Genomic DNA, 25,845 nt, shown 5'->3' on the forward strand with positions numbered 1-25,845 from the left:
CTGCCCAGTGGTGTGTTTTTAAGCATACACTCTCTGGAATAGTTAGAAGACTTGAAGGCTTCATTGCACGGCAATGTACTGCAGTGTCAAGAGCACTAGATTCTAAGACTTTGATTTAAATCTAAGCCTGTTCACAAACAGCTACGTGACCTTAGGAAAATTACTTCATCTTTCTTCATATCAATAGTGTTATTAGTGAAGAGAAGACAAGAACACTTTTCACGTAGGGACTGTGAAGATTAAATGGAAGTGTGGATGCCAGGCTCATCAGATACTCTGGGCATCCTGAGATATTCATTTTCACTTCATTCCCCAATCTGACTAATTTATAAGCAAATTTTAAATTGTTGGTACCATGTAAATTGATTGCAAACATGCCTTTTGTAAAGGCAAAGAAAGACTATGGTGGCAGGCTGGGGGACAATGGGTAAAATGCAAATTGAGTACTAGAAAGCCAAGAAATTTTGTCAAATTTTGTAACAGAAATTGTGCAGACAATAGGAATTTTAAGAATGGCTCTTTTTCAATCATAGTCCTACTATCTTTGTGTGAATGTGTGTGTCTGTGATTGTGAATGATAGAGACAGAGATAGTGAGACAGAGGGTAATAGAAAGTAGAAGTAACATCAAATCCACGTTTTCCATTACAGAATAAAAAAACAACAAGGCCGGGCGCCTGGGTGGCTCAGTTGGTTAAGCGACTGCCTTCGGCTCAGGTCATGATCCTGGAGTCCCTGGATCGAGTCCCGCATCGGGCTCCCTGCTCGGCAGGGAGCCTGCTTCTCCCTATGACCCTCACCTCTCTCATGTGCTCTCTCTCTCTCATTCTCTCTGTCTCAAATAAATAAATAAAATTAAAAAACAAAACAAAAACAAAACAAAACAAAAAAAAACAACAAGGCCAATTATTATATACTTAGAGTGGCTTTGTCATTTCTCCAACATGGCATATTTCTATAAAACAACAGGATAACAGGTATTCCTTAAAAAACTTTCCTATGTAAGAAAACTATTATATTACCAGGAAGAAAAAGAATAATAAATGTTTTGTTTTTGATATTTCTTTTAGCTTTACCACTGGAAAATTAGCAATGTGAAACTTAGTTAATAAAATATTAATTGAACAATAAAAAGACCAGAAAAGTTTTTAAAAAGTTAAAGAACACTTAGACTGTCATGGCCATTTAATTTTTAATTGTAATATGTAGAGCATAAAATTAATCCAAGGCTTACAATCTCAGGATTTTTTCTATTAGTTTTTAAGATCTCAATTGGCTTGTGAAGTTCATCTGAGAAAAAAGAAAACCTATCTATCTACTCCTTTAGATGCATGAGTAATTTCTGGGAAAGACTGATATCCTCTGCTCTAACGATTCCAGAAATATATTTTAAAACAGCAAATTCTTCTTCCCCATAATGTGTCAGGAAAATTGGAAGTGATTTAGAAAATTAAATTATATGGACTCAGATCAGTAATGTCAGAAATTAATGACTTGTGTTAGAGGAAACTCCAAGGTGGGATATTAAAGAATATGAAGTGAAACATTAGTACCAGTTTGTGGGTCACTACACAGCACAAAAGGTACAATCAAAGATAAAGGGCAGGATGTATTATAAAGATGTTTCCAATATAAGAAACATTAATATATTATGTAACTATATATAGTTCTGTCCTGCAGAACAGATGGGTTGCTGTGGAGTCATGGAACTCAGTTGCATGGAGCAAGAAGACCCAGGAGTGACAACCATTGTTAAGGCCACTGGGGAAGGGCATTCACCAGCTTTAAGGAACCACACTTCCCAGAATTAAAATAAATGCGTAGTGAAGTTTGAATCAGAATGAATTGGAGGACAGAAATCAATGGGAATGCTGTAAGGTCATTTGCTGGATCTACTTGTCCTCAAATTGGAATATACCTACTACGACTGTTTTAGAAAAAGGATTCAAAATAGATTCATCCTTTTCTCCTTAAAATTAATATAAACAAAACTAGAAGCTAAAAAAACAACTAGAAGCTTTTTTTTTTTTTTTCCCAGCCAACTAATATAACTTGGTACTGTAGCTGGATGAGAAAAGAATGATTATGTGTGAAGCAACACATTTCAGAGAGATGAGAATCTGATCTATGTTGTTCAATCACCCAAAGACATGGATTCTGTGACTTTCCTACAAAAGTTTAAAAAATATTAACAATTTCATGTGCTGGAAAATAGTTCCTTTTGCTTACGGCAAAATATTTTTTTGGTTTGTCATCACAGAATATAATAGAACAGCCATTTGTATGTCATATATGTATTAAAAAATGAAATCACTATAGCAAAACATTCCTGACCATGCTTCCCTTTTGGGCCATGGGACTTGAGGAAGGTGTGGGTAAAAATCTTCACATATGAATCATTTTCTCAAAGCTGCCTAAATTCTAAGATGTCTTATAGGAAGATAGGAGAACAACAGAAACCGAGTTGTAAGGTCTGTGGTCTCCCACTCAACGTATTACAGGTGATCCCCAAGTAAATGCAAGTTGATTTATTAATTGTCTCCCAGCCCTGGAGTTAGAGCTCTCTGTACAGAGTCCTTGCTAGTAAAATCCCTGGTCTGGTAATGAAATGTTCTATGAGATGTCCCATGAAATCTCCTGGCTAGAAGTTAGACTGGGGTTGTGATGATGGAGACCTGGTTTGTTTTCTCAGTCAAGTGAATGAAGTAGTGTCTTCTAGTTCTCCATGAAGCCTTGTTTTAAAATAAACTGGTCTGTGATGTTCAAGCTGGATTAATGTGGTATATGAGCTTATGGCCATCAGTCATGCGTTTTCAATTTCCGGTGAGGCACTGTTAATATAAAGGAAATTATTATCTCATACTTGATCTTCTGCCTTTTAATCAGCATGGATAACGCTGAAGGACCTGTTGTTTATTCTAATTAATACTGAATTCCTTTTTGGTATGCAACTACTATTCTATCCATTGTTTTCAGTTCTTTTAAGATGATCTTTTCCTTTACAGATTTAATATGTGAAGCATGTATGTGTTCCTTTAAGGTGTCAGTGAAAACCATTCTTCTCATCTGGGCTTAGATGCCTGTGGCAAAAGGCTTTAGAAATTCCTATTTCAGAGATTTGTATAATGCTGCCAGATCATGTTGGAGAATGATGAAATAATGAGGCAGAAATAATCTGAGGATAATACCTAAGAATGAAAATGTAAGAAGAATTCACAATGTATTATTTCTCCAGTTCTAAATATTTCCAAATAAAAACAGATTAAAGATAGGTTTGGAAGGAATATAAATGATTTGAAAAATACATAAATTTGGAAATACACTGAGGAAAGCATATAGAAGTACCGAGAATCATAGTCCTTTAGGATTGACCACCTAAGCAAAGTAGGAGAGGAAAGTCTCTCTGAAATCTTTTCAGAAATGAAATAAAATAAAAACAGGAGCACAAAGACACCTGAAAAAGACTTAGAGCAAATAATTAGAATCACATACATAAAGGGTCTGTCAACATAGTGTGACAGAAAACAACAATGTCGACAACAACAACAACAACATTATTTTTCAATTTGTAATACTCTCCTGACATGGAAAAGAGAGAGAAATCGAGTATAGGGAGGATATATTGTTTGCTGAGAAGGGTAATGGATATAGATGAGAATTTGCAAGTTTGGAACTATTTGAATTATCGGAACAGTACTATAGTTGGAACTCTAGGAACAGTACTAAATTTGTCCTTGAAAGTTGTGGGTGCAGGGTCTTTGTGGAACAGAGAAATGGATCAAGGAGGGGCTGCAGGAAGGAAAGGTGGGGAGGGAGAAGGTGAAGAGGGAAAGAGACTGACATAATTACCTGGTTGTTGACTTGAGAAGACATGCTAAAGGAGTTTTATGTTTTGAGAGGCAAATTCTCTCTTTCGACTAATCTACAAAGTCCTCGAGAGAGTTTACATTTTTCATTCAGGACATATGAAAAAAGTGATATGTATGAAGTGAGTTAAAAACCAGGTCACATAACGAATGATAAATGAATACGGAGAGTCCTGGGAACGGGCTGTCATTAAACATGCGGGGAGTAAGAGTCACTCACAGAGCGCTGTGCTGGGGGCCTCGGGCATCATGCCAGGCACTTTAACAGGACTGCAGAGATTACATAATGATGGGAAGGTGAAATCGTTTCAAAAGGAACAGTTTCTTTGAGGGCAGGAATGAAAAAAGAGGACTGGAGGAGAACGGTGAAGTGCAAAGGGCTCTCACAAGCAAACTGCCAACTAGGGATGAAAAAGAATAAAACGTTCAAGTCAAACAAACAGAAAAATGGTTTCAATTTTCTTTCAGCTGAAGATAAGCCTGTTGGAATGAAGTGGAGAGGAGCACTACCCTAGCCCTCATTTAGTGCACTCTCTCTCCCTTGTTAAGGATTTGCCTCTTCATAACAGAGCAGAAATACTCCTTGGTGACAGCAAGCAGCCAGAACCCTGAAGTGACTTAATCAGAGGGTTCCTTTCTAAAAATTAGGAATGACATCTTTGTTATGGGCTGAGTTGTGTCCCCCTCTCAAATTCATATGTTAAAATTCTAACCCCCAGTACCCCCGAGTAGGACTGTATTTGGAAACAGGGCCTTTAAAAAGCTAAATAAGGTACAGTGAAGGTCCTATGGATGGACCCTAATTTAATATGACTGGTGCCCTTATATACAGAGGGAAGTCACATGAAGACACTGGAGGAAGATGGTCATCTACAAGCCAGGGAAAGAGACCTTAAAGAAACCAACCCTGATGACCCCTTGATCTTCTATTTTTTTTTTTTTAAGATTATTTATTTATTTGACAGAGAGAGACAAAGCGAGAGAAGGAACACAAGCAGGGGGAGTGGGAGAGGGAGAAGCAGGCTTCCAGCCAATCAGGGAGCCTGATGCGGGGCTCCATCCCAGGACCCCGGGATCATGACCTGAGCCGAAGGCAGACGCTTAACGACTGAGCCACCCAGGTGCTCCGAGCCCTTGATCTTCTAAGCCTCCAGAACTTCGGGAAAATAAATTTCTGTTTTTAAGTCCCTTAGTCTGTGGTTGTTTGCTATGGCTTCTCTAACAAACTCATACATTTTCTTTCCACCTTTCTTCCTCACATCCCCTTACCACTTCTAAATCACCTGTGGCAGGTGTTATGAAATATAACTGATATTTGTATTCTGTCACCTGACCTAGATAGATCCACAGTAAAGCTGATACATGTGCCGTTCACATAGCTGCTCCTGGGGCTGAAATGGCTAATTTAATCTGGTATCTCTTACTGGTTACCTCCAGCGGAGAGAGCCCTTGATTCTGTCAACTCCTGTGTCCTAGTTGTCAACCAAAAGGACACTAAGAAAGAAAGGCTGTTCTTCATGTATTCTTTGGGTTTTTGGAAGGCAGTTTTCTTTTTAGAAAAAGCTTCGCGACTAACGTTACCAGCTGAGGGCATGGGCGGAATGGGAGGTTTGTGGAAATGTTTGCTAGGATGGCAAACCTGCTATGGGGACAGGCAATACGTAAGCCTAAGAGTATACCCTCTGCTATCCATCATTCTGTTAGCTGAAACTGTCTGTTAATTATTGTACATGGTCAGGCAATTTATGTTTGATATTGATAAAGTTAGTCCTGCATAACACTGAAGTATTTTTCTCCTTTATGAAAGAAAGGAGGCTTTTTTTTTTTCAGCATAGTTTGGTGTTAAAGGAATTTGGAATTGTATAATGAATATTATATGCATGCATATAAACTCCTTTTACTGGCTAGACTTTTTAGCTTACTGGAATACTGTATCACGCATCTATACAATAGGGAAAGTCCCATATATTATTTTACTTGTGGCAGGGCTAAGAAATATTTTTATTTAATGAAATGTGGAAACTTTTCAAGAGCAGTTTAACTCATTCAGCAATAGATCAGTAGACTTCATTTCTAGTGCTGAGGATTTTAATATAGTCCTGAAGACATTCACTTTATTCCACAGATTTAGACTAAAATCTTTCCTGTGTGTGTCGGGACAAGGAGCAGAGTTCCAGGGTAGAACTCAGGAAGTCTAAATTCCAGAACTTGTTCCCCCCTTTCATGATTTTGACTTTTACCAAGTCACATCAGGTGACTTCACAAGCAGAAGACTACACATTATTATTAAAACAGGCTGTATGATGATGATGCAAAATTAAATAGGAATAGAAGAAGACAGGTGATATTCACTCTCTTACTTTTGAGAGCACAAGAATAGCTGCATAAATGGTCAGTTAGCCATTCATCTGTTTCAAAGAATATTTTACTAACCTATTATTAACTGGTTACCTCTAGTAAAGAGGAACGATTCTATCAATGGAAATTTCTGCATGGGTTGAAAGATCTTTTTTAACAGAATTGGAAATAAGAAAAAATAGAAATAATGAAATAAATATAAATAGAAGCAGGTAGTTCTGGCAAAAGAATTTTTCTCTGCTCCTCTGACTTGGGCTTCGGGAGGTTGATGGTGTGGAGAATGGGAGGAAGGAAGGGACATGAGCAGAGGACATGAGTAGAGGAATTTGTGTTCCTGATACTCAGTAGGTGGTGCACCTATATTCACAATTATTATGTCCTTCAGAGGGTGGGGTAGAATGTTCTTCTTATGAAAATTTCTAATCACAGTACAGAATAGATAGATTGAAACTTGTGGTGTTAGATTACAGAAGTGTGAGACATTTTCTGCAGTTGTAATATGAGCTGTCATCTTCCCTAGCACGAGTAAGCGTTCCCTCTGCTGGAACACACCTCCAGTTGCATGTGGACCATTTCCACCTCGCTGGGTTCTTCTAAAAGTGAACTCATCTTCACTCCAAATTGCTGGATTTGCTCACAGGCAAATTTCTTGTCACAAGCATCTCAATTTTCTCAGCAATTGAGTCTTTAAATAGAACTTTTAATTTCCTCTCTCTCAGTCTTCATATCTAATCAGTCACCAAACTCTGATGATTATTTTAAGTTTTTCACATTGATCTCTTTCTATTTCACCTTTACCTTCTCTAATGTTGACTCTCTTGCTTATGTATCTCTAAAGTAAGATGAAACCTTTCCTATCTATCCTGGAGCATTATTGTGAGCGTAAATTCTAAAATAATGTCGAGATTGTGTGTCATAAGGGTTATGGAATTGGAAAATTTTTTCATCATAGATTCTGAGCTAGTTTCAGACTCCATTATTGCTTCCTTACCTCATCATCTAGTGCACTGCTGCAGTGCATAGAAAAACATTATGTATATTTTATATGAATACATATTTATATAAGTAATGGACACAGAACTACTGCATATAAACAACACCGCCTTACACTATAAGCATAAGTTGATACTCTAAGTATTAATGTTTCCTGCGATTTTCCTTCCTGTTTTCTGTCCCATTAGTGTTCCTATGAAACACTTGTCTAAGCATATGTCAAAGCACATAATTTTTCTTCCCCTCAACTAGATAGGGCTGGGGGTAGGAGGTGGAGGTGGAGGGGTGGCTGAGATCAGAGAGAAAAAAATGTAGGGACTGAAGTGTTACAAATTAGAAGAATAAATTTTATTTTTGAGTGGAGGGGACTCCATGCTGAACCGACCTTAAGTGTGGGTCTTCCCATCTGTATTCCTGCCTGATACATCACTTGCAGACATTAATATAATATGTGTGACTTTGGTTGCTTGAGTGAGGTCAGAGATAGGAGGAAACACTTTGGTGTGTAAGCAAAATCAACTGCACAGAACCCATTAGAAAATTTCCAGTGAGCTTGGGCCACTAATATTTCTGACCTGAAATATAGCCTCTTTTATAGGATTTTGTAAGGTTAAATAAAATCACTTGTGCACAATGCCTAGTATACACTCGATGTTGAATAAATAATTCATGAATCTCAATCATGGATATTTATAGTTGGAAGAGAACTTAGAGATGATATATCTCAATCTTCTCATTTTACAAATAAGACAATGAGCCCAGAGAAAAGTGGTGATTCAAACAAGAGAATGCTGAAATATACCAGCACTCAGCTGTCCTGAATCCCAGTTTTCCTTCCACTGTGTTATAAAACCTTTCATCTTTTTTGTTACAGATCATGTGTATCACTCTCCTTCCTAGTTTTCTTTCCTTCCCTTAATCCCTCTCTTTTCATCTTGCTGTCTGGCACACACAAAATGTTGTGCTTATTTGGCTTTACAAATCTAGATTTTCTCCAAATATAAGAAACAGTTGTATTTATACCTGTCTACTGATATTTGGCAATGGCAGTGTAATTATTGTGAAATTGCTTTAGTTACTGCAAAACCATTAATTAATATCAGTATGCTTTAGGATGTTATAGTAACTAAGGGCAGTTTGTTGGGGGGGCTTGTTGTTTTATTTCTTAGGTATTAAAAGGAGCTTTAGAACGTTAAAAATTGATCTGAACAAAAAACAAAATAATACTATATATTGAGCTGACTTACAATTTTTAATGATCAGTAACACATTTTTAGTGCACATTTTTGCATATCTAAAATAGACGCCTCTTCAGTTTGGTAAATACATGCAGTCTTAGTTTACTGATGGATTGTTTCCTAACAATTAATTTTTAAGTTGATTGCTGATACTGGAAATAAATTTTAAGTTGACTGCTAGTACTGGGAAATAATTATTCTTTAAAAACAATGTTATGTATTTTGGTTAGTTTAATCTTCAAAAGCCTTTTAATTCAGAATATGTCAATAAATAATACAATAATATAATTCAATTGTATTACTGGTAATTAAATAAATTGAAAAATAAGTGAAGAATTCTTTTATCTTATTTACTCCCCCCCCCCCCCCCGCATACTTGGAGCAAAGTATGGAAATGATCAGTATAATAGAGAGGTTAAGAACATGTTCTCTAGGGGTGCCTGGGTGGCTCAGTCGGGTAAGCATCTGACTCTTGACTTTGGCTCAGGTCATGATCTCAGCGTCCTGAGATCAAGCCCTGCATCAGACTCTTCACTCAGCAGGGGAGTCTGCTTGAGATTCTCTCTCTTCCTCTGCCTCTCCCCCCCATGCGCGCGTGCACCCTCTCTCTAAAATAAATCAATAAATCTTAAAAAAAAGGAACACATTCTCTAGAATCAGATTTGCTGGGTTCAAATCCTGACTTTATCATTCAGTAGACTAGGCAATTCCTTACCCCATCTATTGACTGCTTCTTCATCCGTAAAATGAAATAATAATAGTACTTTCCTCATGTGGTTGTCAGAATTCAATTGGCTCATCTATTTAAAGCACCTAAATCAAGTGTCTGGCACATAACAAGAATAATAAATGCTGTTGCTTTTATAAAGCTATCATAAGCATTATTTTTATTAGTGATCATAATTAGGTTTATTTTTGTCTCATGAATAGATGAAAGTAAGTGTAGACTAGAATTGCATATTTATGAGCATTAGGTACCAGACACTTTAATACATACATTATCTTGATTAGCCCTCATCAAAAAGTTTCAAGAAAAGAAATAGTATTTTGGTATTTTATAAATGAGAAATGGAGGGTGAGAGATTAAGGGTGAGAGAACCAGTAGCCAATAATCCAGGAATCAAACCAGCCTATCGGACTCCACAGTTCATGTTTTGTTTTGTTTTTTCCCCATTAACACTGTACAAATATGTTACATGTATTTGTGTTAGGCATGATGTCAGAAATGTAAGGAAGTCATGATGGCCCTTTTCTTACAAAGAAATCTTTACTTATGGCTCAAGAAACTTAGTAGCCAAAATAAGTGTATATATGTGACACAATATAGTTAAAATACAGATAACACATAATAAGAATCAAGAATAGAGAAAAAATATTTCAAATACCAGAATTCTACGAGCAAAATGTTAAAGTAAAGGAATCTTAGTTTTTTATGAACCTCGTGGTAGAATTTTTAATTTTCTCCAATTCTTACTACATTATCACAGTAAATGAGAGTAAACATTAGTTGTAAAATAACTAGTTGGTTTATTGTTTTTATGCCTTTTTAGAGTAGCACTGATAAGAATATGGTAGTCACTACCCAGATGTGGCATTTAAATTTCAATGTACATTAATAAAATAAAGTAAATTAATTTTCATTTCTTGTTATCATGGCTGTACTTGGTGTTCATTCATTGGGTGCATGTGGCTAATGACTATCCCACTGGACGGTCGAGATACAGAACATTTCCATCATTGCAGAAATTTCTATTGGACAGCACTAGTCTAGAGTAAATCAGGATGTGTAATGGAATGACCAGGAAGAAATTTTTAATGCACAAAAGACTGGCTAAAGGTAGCTGCCAATTCTTTGCAGTTGAATATAACGGAAGAAATGGTCATCTTGCATTCCATAGTACTGAATGGACTCCACGTATACAATTACCAGCTGTGTAAGTTTGGGACACTTTCACCTTCCAGGAGCTTCAGTTTGTTAGTGAAAGAAAACACCTTCCAACAGGCATACTTCCTCAGGGAAATTATGAAGCTCAGTACAGACAGTATATAAGAATGTCCCTTGTAGGGGCGCCTGGGTGGCTCAGTCCGTTAAACGTCTGCCTTCAGCTCAGGTCATGATCCCAGAGTCCTGGGATCGAGCCCTGCATCGGGCTCCCTGCTCCGCGGGAAGCCTGCTTCTCCCTCTCCCACTCCCCCTGCTTGTGTTCCCTCTCTCGCTGTGTCTCTCTCTGTCAGATAAATAAATAAAATCTTTAAAAAAAATGCACCTTGTATAATACAAATAATACTCAGACATAAAGTACCATCCTGAAAACTGGTTATTTGAACTAAGTAGTTCTCTAAAAGAACACAGCCTTAAAAACTTCTGTCCAGGATTCAAGTCCAAGCTCTGCCACCTATTAATTTTATAAGTTTGAGACTCAGTTTCATTTTTCTGTAAAGCAAGAAAAAGTCACATAGATATTGTGAGAATTAAGTAATATATATGTGGAAGGGAAGTCAGTGTAGGTGGGTAGGGGGATGGATGAAATAAGTGAAGGGGATTAAGAGCACACACAAACACAATGTAGGTCAATATATTTAAAAAGATAAATGGCCAATTTTATACCTCTTTACTTTGCTATCACATGATGCTTTCTGATCTCTACAATACTGGCATATATATTCACCGTAAAGTACTGGCATTAACAAGTACCATTTACTGAGAACAGTTCTATGTGCTAGCCACTCTTTGGAGTACTTAACATTCATTGCCTCATTTAATCTCTATACAGTCACATGTATATGCATTATTATTATTTTTCCTTCATTTTATTAGGGTTGTAACCTCTCTGAGGCTCAGATAGGTTATATAGCCCAAGATAGGTGCCAGAATCAACATTTGAACTTGGCACACTAAGAGTCTCTGTTCCCAGTCATTACATTCAATTGTCTCAAGTAATGTAAAAGAATACCATTGGTTTAGCCATTCATCAACCCATTCCATTTTTTCCCTTACTAAATATTTATGGTCCAGTTCTCTCAAAGTTAATAAATGTTATCTAATTTCAAAATCAAAAATCATTTTTAACTAGACAAAATGATTTTATAACATTTTTATGTAAAAATAAACATGTAAGAATAGCTAGGAAAATTCTGGAAAGAAAAAAGATAAATGGAGTGGAGAGTCACCCTGTCAGATACTAAAATACATTAAGTTTCATTAATTTAACCTATATGGTGATAATGCACGAACAGCCAGACAGAAGAGAATAGAAAGTCTCCTGGGTCTCAAACACATTTAAGAATTTAGGATATGATAATTGTGACATTTTAAGTTAGTGTTGGAAAAGATGGCTTATGCAGTAAATAATGGCAGGTACAACAGAAGAGCATCTAGAAAATAAAACTGTTTTCTCATTCTACAACTTATATAAACTTCAGATAGATCTAAGTTTTAAATAACAAACACACAAAAACCAGTAGAAGAGTTTGATTCAATCTCATCTATCCATATGGTGATTTTGTAAAACCTATAATAATTGATACCATTCTTGTGTGTGCATTGTGTGTTTGTGTGTCCTGAAGTATTGAGAATTTTAAGACAGTGGTCCAGTTTCATTCTTTCCTATATAGCTGTCTAGTTTTCCCAACATCGTTTATTGAACAGGCTGTCCTTTTCTCATTTTATATTCTTGGCTCCTTTCTTGTAAAATAATATGTAAGTTTATTTCTAGGCTGTCATTTCTGGTCCATTGATTGATGTGTCTGTTTTTTATGCTAATACCATACTGTTTTAATTACTATAGCTTTGTAATATAGTTTGAAATCAGAAGTATGATCCTTCCAGCTATGTTTTTCTTTCTCAAGATTGCTTTGGCTATTTGGGTTTTGTGTGTGTGTGTGTGTGTGTGTGTGTGTGTGTGTATGTGTGGTTCCATACACATTTTAGGATTGTTTGTTCTTTTTCTGTAAAAAGTACTGTTGGAATTTTGATAGGAATTGCATTGAATCTGTAGGTTGCTTTGGGTAGTATGGGCATTTTAACATATTAATTCTTCCAATACATGAGCATGGAGTATCTTTCCATTTATTTATGTTGTCTTCAATTTCTCTCATCAATGTTTCAGGGTACAGGCCTTTCACCTCCTTGGTTAAATTTATTCCTGGTATTTTCTTCTTTTTGATGCAGTTGTAAATGGGATTGTTTTGTTTATTTCTCTTTCTGATAGTTTGTTATCAGTGTATAGAAATGCAACAGATTCCTGCATATTGATTTTGTAGCACTTGTTATAGATTTCATCTGCTAAGCTTAATTTTCCTGTGAGAATTCCACGATTTCTGAACCTGGTCCCAATCTTCTCTGCACCTCTGATTGCAGAATGAAAACTATTAATGGGTAATCCATGGAGAAATCTTTTCAAGTAATTGCCAAGCACTGAAGGGCTGCAGACATTTCCTCCACAAGTGCTATCTTTTCAAAAAGGAGTAAACCCCTCCTCTTCTTGAGTACCTCTGGAAAACCGGAAAGAAATACACAGAAACTTTTCTAGGTTTTTCAAAATGATTGCCATCCACTGCCACCCATAGAGAGCGGGGAGAAGATTGCAACTAAGTGGCATCTGCAGTCAATGCAAAGCTCAGGTGTAGGAGGCACTCCTAATTGTGGGTTGTAGTCCCCGGTGGGGTAGAAGTTAATGAGACAGAGCAGCTATTAGTTTCTTTAAGCTTCACTATTTCAATTAGAAGTATTTCGTGGTAATATTATTCCTATCTATCATAAATTTCAGGTATTTTTTGACTTGTTTTGATCTTAGTTCTTTTCCTTGAAGACATCAAGGTTTTTAAAGACCCAATTCATATAAATTTTCATCATATCCTGATGGAATAAAGTATTTATATAATTTTCAAAATAAAAAAAGGAGATATGTTCTAATGATGCTCATTGATTCATCAGCCAAAACACAAACCGTTCTCAAAATATATGAATGAAAAATAGTTGATAAATTATCATGAACTTCTATATAAAAGTGCTTACAATATTTATTTTTCTTTGTGGGGGAGATATTTTGTGATACATGACAAAAACTTAAAAAAGATATTTTATAGTTCTTTATTTTCATTTCCCTAGAAAATCTACTACTAAAATATTGGTTTTATACCTGTATAAACTTTAGGTTTATATATATATATATATATATGTATACCTATACCTAAAATGTATACATTTTAAAGGAAAGAAGACATGAGAAGATATGTATTTCTTAAAATATAGAGATTTTAAAAGGGATATATGGTTTTATGATTAACAATATTTATAATAATATTATTATGCCAAATTATTGGGGAAAGATGCATGGAAATAAGTGGAAATGTGTCATGGAGACACAGAAATGAGGAAGGGACACAAAGATAGGAAAATCACACTGAATTATATACTTGCTTGTACATTTACATAATGTATTAGCATTTGAAGTCTAAATCATATAGATAATATCAAGTTTTTTTTTTACTGCAACAAAGTGAAGTACATAAAGATAGAACAACTGGTTATGGGGAAAGAGTCAGACACAAAACTTCTAGTTTATTCACAAAGCCAGCATTTCAGCAGATTCCCAATTAATCTGAACGCCTTCCACTGCTGACATTGCACAGTGAGCTCTCTTTTAGAAAAATATGCACATGCTGTGTTACGTTATTTGCTACAGCTGGGTAGCTAAAGGAAGACAATTGCTAGGGAAAAAAAATCACATTAATAGCATAAAATGTGATGTAAATATTAAAACACAGAAAAGGAAATGTGCTATCGAATTATTGATTCACCTTGCTTTAATGGATATTTTCCAAGACTAAGAGGCTTATAGGCTAAATCTGAAACATTGAAAGTAACTCTTTCTCCCCTTGTGGTTGAGCTGTTGTTGTTACTTTGGTTAAATGTAGTCACAGGAAATTTTCCATTTATATTTTTTGTTAAGTTAATGCATAGAAAAAAAAAACAACTCTAGGCCGCTTGGAAATGGATTTTATCTTTAATGTAATTTATCTCAACTGTAAGTCTTGATAAAATCTACAGCCATCTTAAATACAAATCATTGATTTATTAAAAGGAGTAAAGTGAGGGTCAGATATAAATGTTTGGGCATGAGTTCTGCATTCAGTTTTATGTTCTCCATATTGAAAAAGGTAGAAAATGGCTCAAGAAGAGGGAAATATCAACAGGAACTAAGTGCCTGCTTTGTAAAAGGCATGATGCTGGGCATTAGAACCACCGAATTTTAATACAAAAGGTCCTTTCTCAAGCCTCCACAGTCTTAAGTAAACAGGGACTCTGAAAGTTAAAGAGATGTGTCTAAGATCACACTGATAGGACAGTAACTAGAATAGAGATCAGTTGGTGGGGCATCTGGTGGCTCAGTTGGTTAAGCACCTAACTCTTGGTTTCAGCTCAAGTCATGATCTCAGGGTCATGAGAACGAGCCCCAGGTCGGGCTCTGCACTCAGCATGGAGTCTGCTTGAGATTCTCTATCTCCTTCTGTTCCTCCCCCTGCTGTCTAAATAAATAAATATCTTTAAATAAAAAAAAAAAAGAATAGAGATCATTGACATCCAAGACCCCACCCTTTCTGGTCAGTCAATGGATCAAGACCATACAGCGTGCACAACCTATCATGCACATGGCACTGTGTTCTAGGCCTTCCTAGATCTTAATTCAGTCATCTAAGATTCTGTCTCTATACGTAGATTTATTTATCATGGCCACAGAGTTGATATTCTTGTTATTGATCAGTTTTGAATGAGGTAGTACTGAGGATAGAGCTCTGTGGCATGCCCCTCAAAGCCTCTGTTTAGACTGACATCATTCTTTTCATCAGCACACATGGAGTGTCCAAATTCAATCAATACTAATATGATTTGCAACAAGGCCATTTTTCTTTATCTGGTTTATAAGAATATTACAAGATAGCAATTTTTTTTCTGATATCAGACAAACTTTGTCAGTGGTATTTCTACAATAGGAACTTTTAATATATCACCTTTGATGAATGAGTTAAAGTTGATCTGATACAGTTCTTACCATTGTTTTCATTCTCTATCTAGCCACCATTTATTTTTCTGATAGATGAATTTAATAATTATAATTATTTAAAGTATTAAGCTATGTTTTATGTCCAACTCATATACCTATTAATAAACATAATTTATTTTCTTTCCATCTTGCTTATCACTGGTCTTCTGGAATTTATGTTCTACATAGTTACTCCAAGATGTCAGCAGACTCACACATATATTTTGGGATATATTTTGTCATCGCCAAGAATTTAATATTATTTATAGGAGAATGTCACTACTTTTTTTTCACCCACATTGCCAAGAAAGTAGTCAGTATATGAGAATACTAAGTGGGAGAGATGGATAGCAACTCTTCTCTGTTTCCAAAGTGTAGCTTTCAAATTGTAGCTGTGTAGATTTAGTTGTAGATAAGATCCTAACTCAAACAAGCATTACAATGGCTTCTGAGACAGTATCTATAGTTTTCTTATTTCTAGATACTTAAGGAAATGGAACAATATTTGACAGGACTGAAAAAACATCAAAGAACATACTTGATTTTTTTTTTTTTTACCAAAACATCCTAAATATGAGATGTTAGCACCCCGTACTCATTTCTTCCTTATACTGCATTTGATTTTAATCCATAATAGCAGTAAGCAAGGGATTCATGAAATTTTAGGTTCTGATCAGATCTGTCATTCTAGAATACATTTTTTAAACTGCAAATGTATTTTAAAATCAGCCTGTGAGTTGACCACTAGATATTTAAAATCTGACTTTTTATATGCCAACATAAAGAGATACAGTTTCAAATTTTGTCATATAATTGTTATGACTTCAAGTAGATTGCTTTCATGCATAGCGTTTCAACCACAGGTAGCCAAAATCTGTGACTATATCCACCAGTAAGTAGAATAAACAGGATCAGCTTTTTCTTCTGGACACTAAATTATTCTTACACTGGAATGTAAGCATTAGTATAACAAGCTCAGCAAACAGGATAATGTTAGAAAAGCATTCTCTTAAAAATTTATAAAAATATTATAATTTCAATTTTCAATTTGAATATTATAGCAGTGTACAAAATAATGCACATTTCCTGAAGGAGAGCTTTGGCAAGAATATTAACCAATTACTACCAAAAAAAAAAAAAAAAAATAGAACCAGTGAGAGCTAAGACTCTGGGGATTCTGTGATATAATTGAAACTTTATATTTTGCTACTATTTGAAGATAATCTTATTTAAAGTGCCTGGATTCTTAAGTTAACCACTTTATTACATTAAAGGTACATTATTATTTCAATATGCATATTTAAATAGACTTATATTGAAAGCCAATGGGTATATAACATACAATATTTTAAAATCTAGCACATTTACTATAAATTAAGGATACCTGATTGTGCTATGAGGTAAACAAAGTGCTGTGAAGTTGTAAAATACACTTACATAAGAGTTTATTAATGTGATTGCTAACATATTTTTGGAAGACTGGTTCTATATATGTGACTCAAATGTCAGACAATCCTACCTATTACCTCCTAGAGTTTAGTGAGCTGTTTAGAGCCATCGAATTTTAATACTGATTTTCAGTTTCAACACTCCAATTTTAATGATGAGGAAATATTTCTAGAGGTATTAACTTATTTCTCAAGACTAATAATTTAGTTTAGTTTTGTTTTTTTTTACCTGGTGCTGGCTAGAACTACTGGTATTATTTTCAAACTATATATATACTTAGGCAGGTCATATGTAAAGATTGAGTGGGGAAGTTAATCCTTAATTATCTGAAAGTTTCATATTAGTTTAATTTTTAGGTTGCTAAATTCATTATGGCTTAGACATAGCAATTTATTTTACTGGCTGTTCTTCAGAGAATTTAATGTATAATATTTTAAATTGAGCATAATTCTTGCAGATTGTGGGAGAAAGAGAAATGGAAGTAATGCTTCTCAGTGGTGGCTGAGATCTCAGTGACTTGCCTAAATTTCATTTATTCTTGTTCATGTGTTTTTGGGGGCTCCACTACTCTCTTATTACTAGGAGGCTGACTCAGAGTTGTTTATGGAGTTTTTTCTTTCCCCACAGTCATCATGAATTTGTACTGTCATAACTGATGCCCTCTTTTTTTTTTTTTTAAGATTTTATTTATTTGCGAGAGAGAGAATGAGAGACAGAGAGCATGAGAGGGAGGAGGGTCAGAGGGAGAAGCAGACTCCCTGCTGAGCAGGGAGCCCGATGTGGGACTCGATCCCGGGACTCCAGGATCATGACCTGAGCCGAAGGCAGTCGCTTAACCAACTGAGCCACCCAGGCGCCCAATAACTGATGCCCTCTTATTTAATCTCTGAAGTCCAGTCTGTATTATCAAGGATGTATTCTTTAAATGATAGCATATAATTAAAGTGCTCATCCAGAGTAGGATTTACATCTTTAAACTAAGTTGTCATATTAAAATATAAAAAACATATGATTACTAGATAAGTAACTGTATCCCAGACCATATCAGACAATATTTTAATTTTAGGTACAAATAAAGAAATTAAGAGAAAAGCCAGCTCTATTTTGAAATTTAAAAATTTTAGACAAAATGAGTGTTACTTCTGAGATACCGATGATCATTCAAATACATGCCTGCGAAAGAAATCCAAGGGCAAGGTGATTTATTATGAGAAGTCCATGTCATGGATATCATTTTGTCTTATTTTAGCCCAGAACACAATATGACAGAAATACGGACTGGAACTCTTAAATGTCTTACTTTTTTGAAATGTTCTAGAAGGGTCACTCTCTCAGTTTGAACTGGTATTTATACTTTGAAATTGTAGAGTAATGAAATAAAAAGTAAATATTTATGCCTTGTTCTCATCAGTTATAGAAGGGCAAAAACAAAAATATTCCCTCTTGCTTTTCTTCCCTCTGGGACTCAAACAAAAAATAAAACGGAACACTCACATTAACTTTTCATTTCTTGCTAGACAATATTACATGAATATGAGAAAAAGAGAACAATCATCAACAATTACTGGGCTTATTTTAATTTGTTTAGGAGTGAACAAGAAAAAAAAATGTTAAAAAAAAAGAGATGCCTAAACCAAAAGAAAGAAATAAAAGATGGGAAACTAAGTGGGTACTATAGACACAGACATTATTCTGAAATAGCTATCAGTTACTTAATGTGATGACCCCTAAAACATAGCTAAAAAAATATTACTCTCAAAAGTATTCTGCAATATGAGCAAGATGTTGGAAAATGAGCTGAAACTACAAAGTAGAAAGAGAAACTGTTCATTTAAGATGTGTGTTATTGTTGTTCTTCTAGATTTAGGTTTTTTGTTGTTGTTGTTGTTTTGTGCTAAAGGCATAGTTTAATTGTGCACTTCATTTTTAAGGTAAGTTTCTTTGAAAGAGAAATAAATCTATAACTTTATCCATATTATAGGCTGAAATGACTAAATTAATGTGCAGAAGTTCATGCTACTTTTTGTTTTCAAATACTAGAGACCATGATAAAATGTGAACTGAACATAAATCTTATCTGCCATTATTTAATGATAACAGGAAAAACATAACAGTACTAAAATGGAATCAATTTGCTACATTAGATTTTAAAACTGATTGATCTTTGTTAAGTGAGAATTTGTAGGTAAGTGGTTTTTAAATTGTTGAGTGTTTTTTTTAAGGGAAGTGTCCATGTAATAATTAGTAGTTCTACATAAATAAATGAATCGTGGTCACCTGGGTGGCTCAGTTGGTAAGGCGACTGCCTTCGGCTCAGGTCATGATCCTGGAGTCCCGGGATCGAGTCCCACATAGGGCTCCCTGCTCAGCGGGGAGTCTGCTTCTCCCTCTGACCCTCCCCCCTCTCATGCTCTCTCTCTCTCATTCTCTCTCTCTCTCTCTCTCAAATAAATAAATAAATAAATGAATAGTAAATGGAATAAATAATAATTGGCATAATCAGTATGACTCTTTCATCTTCGGGAAAACCTCTCTGATTTGTATTAGGAACACATTGACTGGAGAGAGGAAGATGGAATTGATGACTCTAGGATTCTTTTCAACTCCACAAATTTTTTAAAAATCTCACTTGAGTCACAGGATGGTAGAAAAAAAATCTTCATTAAAAAAATCCTAATAAAATGTCAATATAATAATTTTTAGAGGCTTTTTGTTTCATGTGAATTGTTCAAAAATAAGCTTTTTCTTGCCACCCAGTAAGTCATAGAAGAGCATTAGTGCAGCTCGCATCTTTTAATCAGGCTTACATGATGGCTGGCTAGAAACCAGATGGGGCTGGGGGAGTAGGGGAGGCATGTGTAGGGGGAGAAGGATGGGTAGATGGATATTTGGAAATTATAGCACCTACTAGGAGAGATTCCTGGGATAAAAGAAGCTGCTGGAAGATTAGAGGACATCAGAGGCATTCGGTTCAATAAAGGACAAAGGTAGCTATAGCCGCAGAAATATAATCACTGGAACTTCAAGTGAAATTTCAGAAGTTTCAGATGGAGTAATTGAGAACACTCTGCAAAAGGTAGTGCAAGTCCTGCTATAAGAAACTGATTGTATTCCAGACTGATACTGTACATAGACAGTGCTTATAGAAGACATAAAGAAATTAAAAGAAAAAATTGATAGAAAGAATGAAAACAAGACAAAAAAAATAAGAGTAAAGCATCCAATCGTGTTATATTAAAATGCCATGACTAGGTTTTCCCCTCTCTGATGGGCCACTAACACAAATGCTAGGTAAAATGATAATGGAACAGTACCTTTCTTTTAGCCTTTAGCTGCTCATGATACTTGTCACAGGTATCTCCTGGGATCTCTCCTCCCCAGAGAGTAATTCCAACAATGGTGTATGTGACACCCATGACGAGCAATGGGAAGCAGTACACCAGTATAATGACAATAATATGGTAACTGCAAGAAATGAAAAAAAAAAAAACCACATGCTGAAGAGCATATCGAGATGCAATATGTGGAACTTTGAATTCATTCCCTTTTAAATAATAATTGAAAATTCCAAAGATTATTTCCACATTTTCTCCAAGTCCTCATTTCCCAAATCCATCAAGATATCATGTTATTGTCTACTACAGGTATCCAAATGCTACCAGTTGATCTTTGTCAATCTCTGATTCATATGCAAAAACTATAGCTGCATTGCAGTCCTGATTTAAACTATCCATGTTCTTCCTGCCCAGAGATTCAGGATGAATGCCATTTCTCTGCTTGGTAATTGTTCAGTTAATCTAATTAAATTTATCATCAGAGAGAAAGAGATAAGACAGAATAAACGAATCAACTGACAGATATTTTCTCATATGTAAAATTATTCTATATATCTCTGCAACAACAGTCATATTTGAAATAAATTGTTTTCTATCTGAATAAAAAATGTAACTAGATACTCTAAGCCACTTTGGATCCACAAGCTATATGACTGTAATTTAAGAAAATCAGGTAATGACATTTACATGCATTTTTCCAACATCATGACACATCTGATAGCATTATTAATTTGGTAAATAATATTCAGATGTTTTAGTCACACCAGTGTCATGATACTATTTAGCAAACTAAATTCTAGGACTTCATAGCTTTCAATCAAAATTATAAGGATGCAGTTGGGGAGGAATAGGAGGGCAACTGATAATATAACCACACAATTAGAATTTGTAGAAGTTTTGCGTAATTTCCACTGTCTTAGGAAGGCTTTAAAGTAATTAAAGAACTTGGAACACTAGTCTTCTCAGTATCTGTTTCTTTGTAAAGAGAATCTTAAATCTCCTTGCCTTCCCGTTTCCTGATGGCTTATTAAATATTGAATTACCGTCAGTGGGAAGCAATTCAGTCAACAAATAATTTAATTTTATTATCATGGTTACTTTTATTTTGTTATACAGCTAAGATTTATTAATATCAGATAGAATAACAGTACTCGGTTTAATAACCACTGCCTTCTTTTCCTTCAATAAATACTTCTTAATATTTTTATTTAAAAATCTGGACTCTGGGCAGTCAGAGAAAGACAAATACCATATGATTACAATCATATGTGGAATTTAAGAAACAAAACAAATGAGCAAAGAAAAGAAAAAGAGAGAGAAACAAATTAAGAAACACTGTTAACAATAGAGAACAAACTGATGGTCACCAGAGGGAAGGGTGGTGGAAGGATGGATTAAATAAGTGATGGGGATTGAGGAGTATACTTGTGATGAGCACCGGGTATTACATGGAATTGTTGAACCACTATATTGTACAGTTGAAACTAACATTACACTGCATGTTAACTAACTGGAATTAAAATAAAAACTTAAAATAAAAAAAAAATCTGGACATTGGGTATAGACCAGTTTGATAAAACAGCTGCTTTAAAAGATGACCATTATATTTGTATTCTTGTTATTGTTAAAGGGAAAAATAGGACACTACATAAGATTTTACTGAATTAAAATTTAAATGATCACAATAAAAAATGCAAACAGGGACATCTGGGAGGCTCAGTCAGTTAAGCTGCCAACTCTTGACTTCGGCTCAGGTCGCGATCTCAGTGTCCTGGGATCAAGCCCATGTTTGGAAGGACAGAGTCTGCTTGGGATTCTCTCTCTCTCTCTCCCTCTGCCCCTCCCCCGGTCTCTCTCTCTCTTTGTCTCAAATAAATAAATCTTTAAAAAATGCAAACAGTTGCCCAGTTATGTTTTTTTTTCTTTTTAAAAGATGGGTCCAAAATATGAAATATCAAATTCTGTCATATAGAATTCGTATTTCCATTCTAACCTAGTGTTTATGTTTTTTTAATGCTAAAAGAAAGGAACACAACTAAGAGCCTACTAGAACTGCCTTTCCCTGGCCAGAATTTTAAAAGGGCAGTCAACACCTTTGGGCTTCAGTTCTTCTTTTCTCATTTTTTTCTCAATCAATAATAACCCTGCTTTTGTTTGTGTAATGCTTTCATCTCCAGGGATCTTATCACTTTCTCCAGGAAACTCTCTAGCTCTACCCCATATAAATGTCATCAAATTTTTCCTATTAGAAACCTTTGTAACTTATAAAATTTATTGATCATATCATATTGCAGTATTTTAAACCTTTTTTTTTAAAAAAAGATTTTAGTTTTAAGTAATCTCTACACCCAATATGGGGCTCGAACTCACAACCCTGAGATCAAGAGTTGCTCTACCAACTGAGCCAGCCAGGCTCTCCATGTATTATAATATTTTAATATGTCTATTTTCCCAAGTAATGTGTGAACCCTTGGGAGGAAATGCTTATGTCTTATTTGCTTAATTGTTTCTCCCAACCTGTAGTTTCCCAAGTGTTCAATAAATTGAATTGAAAACTGCAATGGAGAATTAACTTACGTGAAATGTTGTTTAGGACCTTCTGGCCATTGCACATAGCAAAGAGTACGGCCTGGCATGACTTTAATTCTGGAGTAAAGACACTGAGGGAAGGCAAGTAGGAATGCTAGAATCCAAATACTTCCAATGACGATCTTGGTTGCTGTGGCAGACAGTCTGGGTTTCAAGGGATCAATAATGGCCATATACCTATATAAAAACAAACAAAACCATTCTGTTGTATCTCTTGCTACAGAGTTACAAATGGAGTTTCAAAGGAGCTATCTCTCCGGTAAGCAAGTTAATGAGGATTTTGCTTACGTAGAGTTAGCATAGAATGATAATCCCGTCATAGTCCTAGGAATCAGGCAGATTAAGTTTCAAATCCTATTCTGTCACTTATTTAACCTTTTTGAACCTCAGCTTCATTATTTTAAAAATAGAAATAAGAACACCCACCTCGTAGGGGGTGAAGTCAAGATTAATAGAAATAATGTAAGTGAAAGGTATTGATTATTTGGTGCTGTGCCTAGCACATTATCAGAATTCATAAAGGTCTGCTGAATGGGATTGGAAAAGTGTGTAGTAAGGGCTTAAAAATATGAGTTCTGTACCTCGAGACCTCCATTTTTCTTCTGTATGTTTACCTGTTTGCAAGAAAATTCTAGAGAACTAATATGGATATGATGGACAAAGATGAGGAACCCCTACAAAGATATCATCAACAACTTCATTTAAAAACATCAAGATACAAGTTCAGGATTCAGGTAATAATGAGTAAGTCAAGTCTGACTGAGGCCGTGCCTTGCTGTTACCTCTAAAATTGAATTCATGGTTTATCATGAAAATCTTCACAGTATCTATGTAACTCTGTATAACATAATAGTTATAGGAAAAATATATTTGAGACTCTTAAAAACACACTTACATATGGTTTTTGTAGTGCAACTTTCTAGGAAATTGGAAACTCTCTGAATATGGTAACAGAAGTTATTTCACTTGGTAAAATAGTAACTATGTCTGGGAGAATCAATTAAAGTTTTAAATTGGATAATATGTCTCACTGCCAAATTCTGGCTAATAGAGCAGAAAGTTAATTACAAATTATACATAAAATCAATTATATTTCTGTACTTCTATCAATAAAACATTATTTAAATTATTTTACTGTTGACCATTTTGTGTTTTTCAAATATATTTTGATTTATGCAAAATTTCCAAAGGCAACAATTTAATCAAAGAATGAGTGTTACTTAAACCCCAAACATTTTAATCTTAAGAATAAATGTTTCAAGATAAGGATCATTTATTAATTTGCTTATTGCTCTTTGTTTCATAACTATTAGGCAGAATTGGACCTTTAATAGATATATTGGAACTTATCTATATACTACTAATAATATTAACTTTAGTTGAAATTTACTTAAAGGAAATATCCTTAGTTTATTATGTGTGACAGCTAATAGGTATAAGTGAATGTTAGGTATGAAAAAAAATCATAAAAACAGTACCATAGTTTCAGAAAATTAAGTAAACCACACAAGAAAATAAGATGCATATGTTTAAAACTGAAAATGTACCTCTTGTGCTTATGTTGGTGAATAATAGCAACATTTACTGATTGCCAACCATGAGCAAGAAATTTATTATATACACTATATATATTTAATATCTAGAACAATCTAGTCAACCAAATAATATTATTATCTCTATTTTACAGAAAACTGAAGCTTAAAGACATTAAGCAAATTGTTCAAAATGACCCAGATGGTAAGGGCTTAGAATTCTAAACCAGTTCTGCCAGTCTTCAAAGTCCATATGTTTACAGACTGTGGCTTTGAATATGACTGCTTATGTAAGGAATTGTGGAAGAGAAAGAAAAATATATAAGGTAGATGCCATCCAAAGAATCACATTTTGCCTTGGAATGCAAAAGCGTTCATGTGCAATGTTAACGACAAAAGTCAAGCATAGAAAGGTAATATTTGTAGTTGGGCATTTCTGTTTCCACTGCTGCTGATTATGATTCACCACAGCATTTCTCTCATTATATTGACTTGTTGCTTAATGGACGTTTCTAGAGCCAAGCACGGCACTTACCAATAAATTTTGTTGTACTGAACTGAATATTTCCCAACTCTCTCATAATCTTTGGCTTTTTTGCTTGCCCTGGAAGTATATGAATGCAGTTTGGATGTTTAGACAGTTGATTTTTTGAGACTAAAAAGAGAATTTGAGTGACATGAGCAGGGTTAGAGTTTTCTACAGTTACTACAACACAAATAATTCAAAAAAAGGTGCAATTTGCTTATTGATTGTTTTGGTGACTTACTCTATATTACAGAATTATTTCCTGACAGGGAGAATATTGTCTTATATGAATTATATGAAAACAATCAATTTATATTCTCATTAACTAACACTTTAGTGAAAATAGAAATTTAGGAACTTCAAGTTGACATTTTTATCATTTCTGGTTTGATCCATTATTCATTCAACCAAACATTCATTGAATGCCTACTGTGGTATTCTAAACACTACAGTGATACAACACTGAGGAGAAATGACCTCACAGAGCTCACAGTCCAGTGAAGTAGATAGATACTAACCAAATAATGTAAAATAAACATAAAATTACAAATATGACAAGTGTTACAAAGGCAAGCAACATATAGCCATGTGAATGCTTTTACTGGGAAAAACATATTTAGATTGTGACTCAGTCCTCCCTAAGAAAAGTCATTCTGGCTTGAAGTTTGGAGAGGTGACTAGGCAAGGTGGCAGAAGAATAAGGATTGCCAGAAGATTTGTGGAAGAGCAAAGGACGTGTGAAAAACTTCTGTGTTAATGGGTTTTTATTGGTTCAATTGTGTGTCTCTAAAAAAGATATGTTTAAGTCCTAAACCTCTGTACCACAGAATGTGACCCTAGTTGGAAATCGAGTTTTTATAAAGGCAACTGAGTCAAAATGAGGTCATTAGTGTGGGCCCTAATCCAATATGACT

At 34.9% G+C, this 25,845-nt stretch overlaps 1 protein-coding gene across 1 annotated transcript in view; it reads right to left on the reverse strand.

Moving 5' to 3' along the window:
* The window catches only part of TACR3 (tachykinin receptor 3), a 73,073-nt gene that overhangs the window by 15,322 nt on the left and 31,906 nt on the right, over positions 1 to 25,845 (reverse strand). The window contains exons 2-3 of the mRNA XM_032400931.1: positions 22,862 to 23,050; positions 20,264 to 20,414 (exon numbers count right to left, since the gene is read on the reverse strand). Coding sequence (XP_032256822.1) covers positions 20,264 to 20,414; positions 22,862 to 23,050 — 340 coding nt within the window. The remainder of the gene's footprint in view (positions 1 to 20,263; positions 20,415 to 22,861; positions 23,051 to 25,845) is intronic.

Source organism: Phoca vitulina, unplaced genomic scaffold (genome assembly GCF_004348235.1).
Source record: "Phoca vitulina isolate PV1807 unplaced genomic scaffold, GSC_HSeal_1.0 scaffold3, whole genome shotgun sequence".
NCBI classification, from domain to species: Eukaryota; Metazoa; Chordata; class Mammalia; order Carnivora; family Phocidae; genus Phoca; species Phoca vitulina.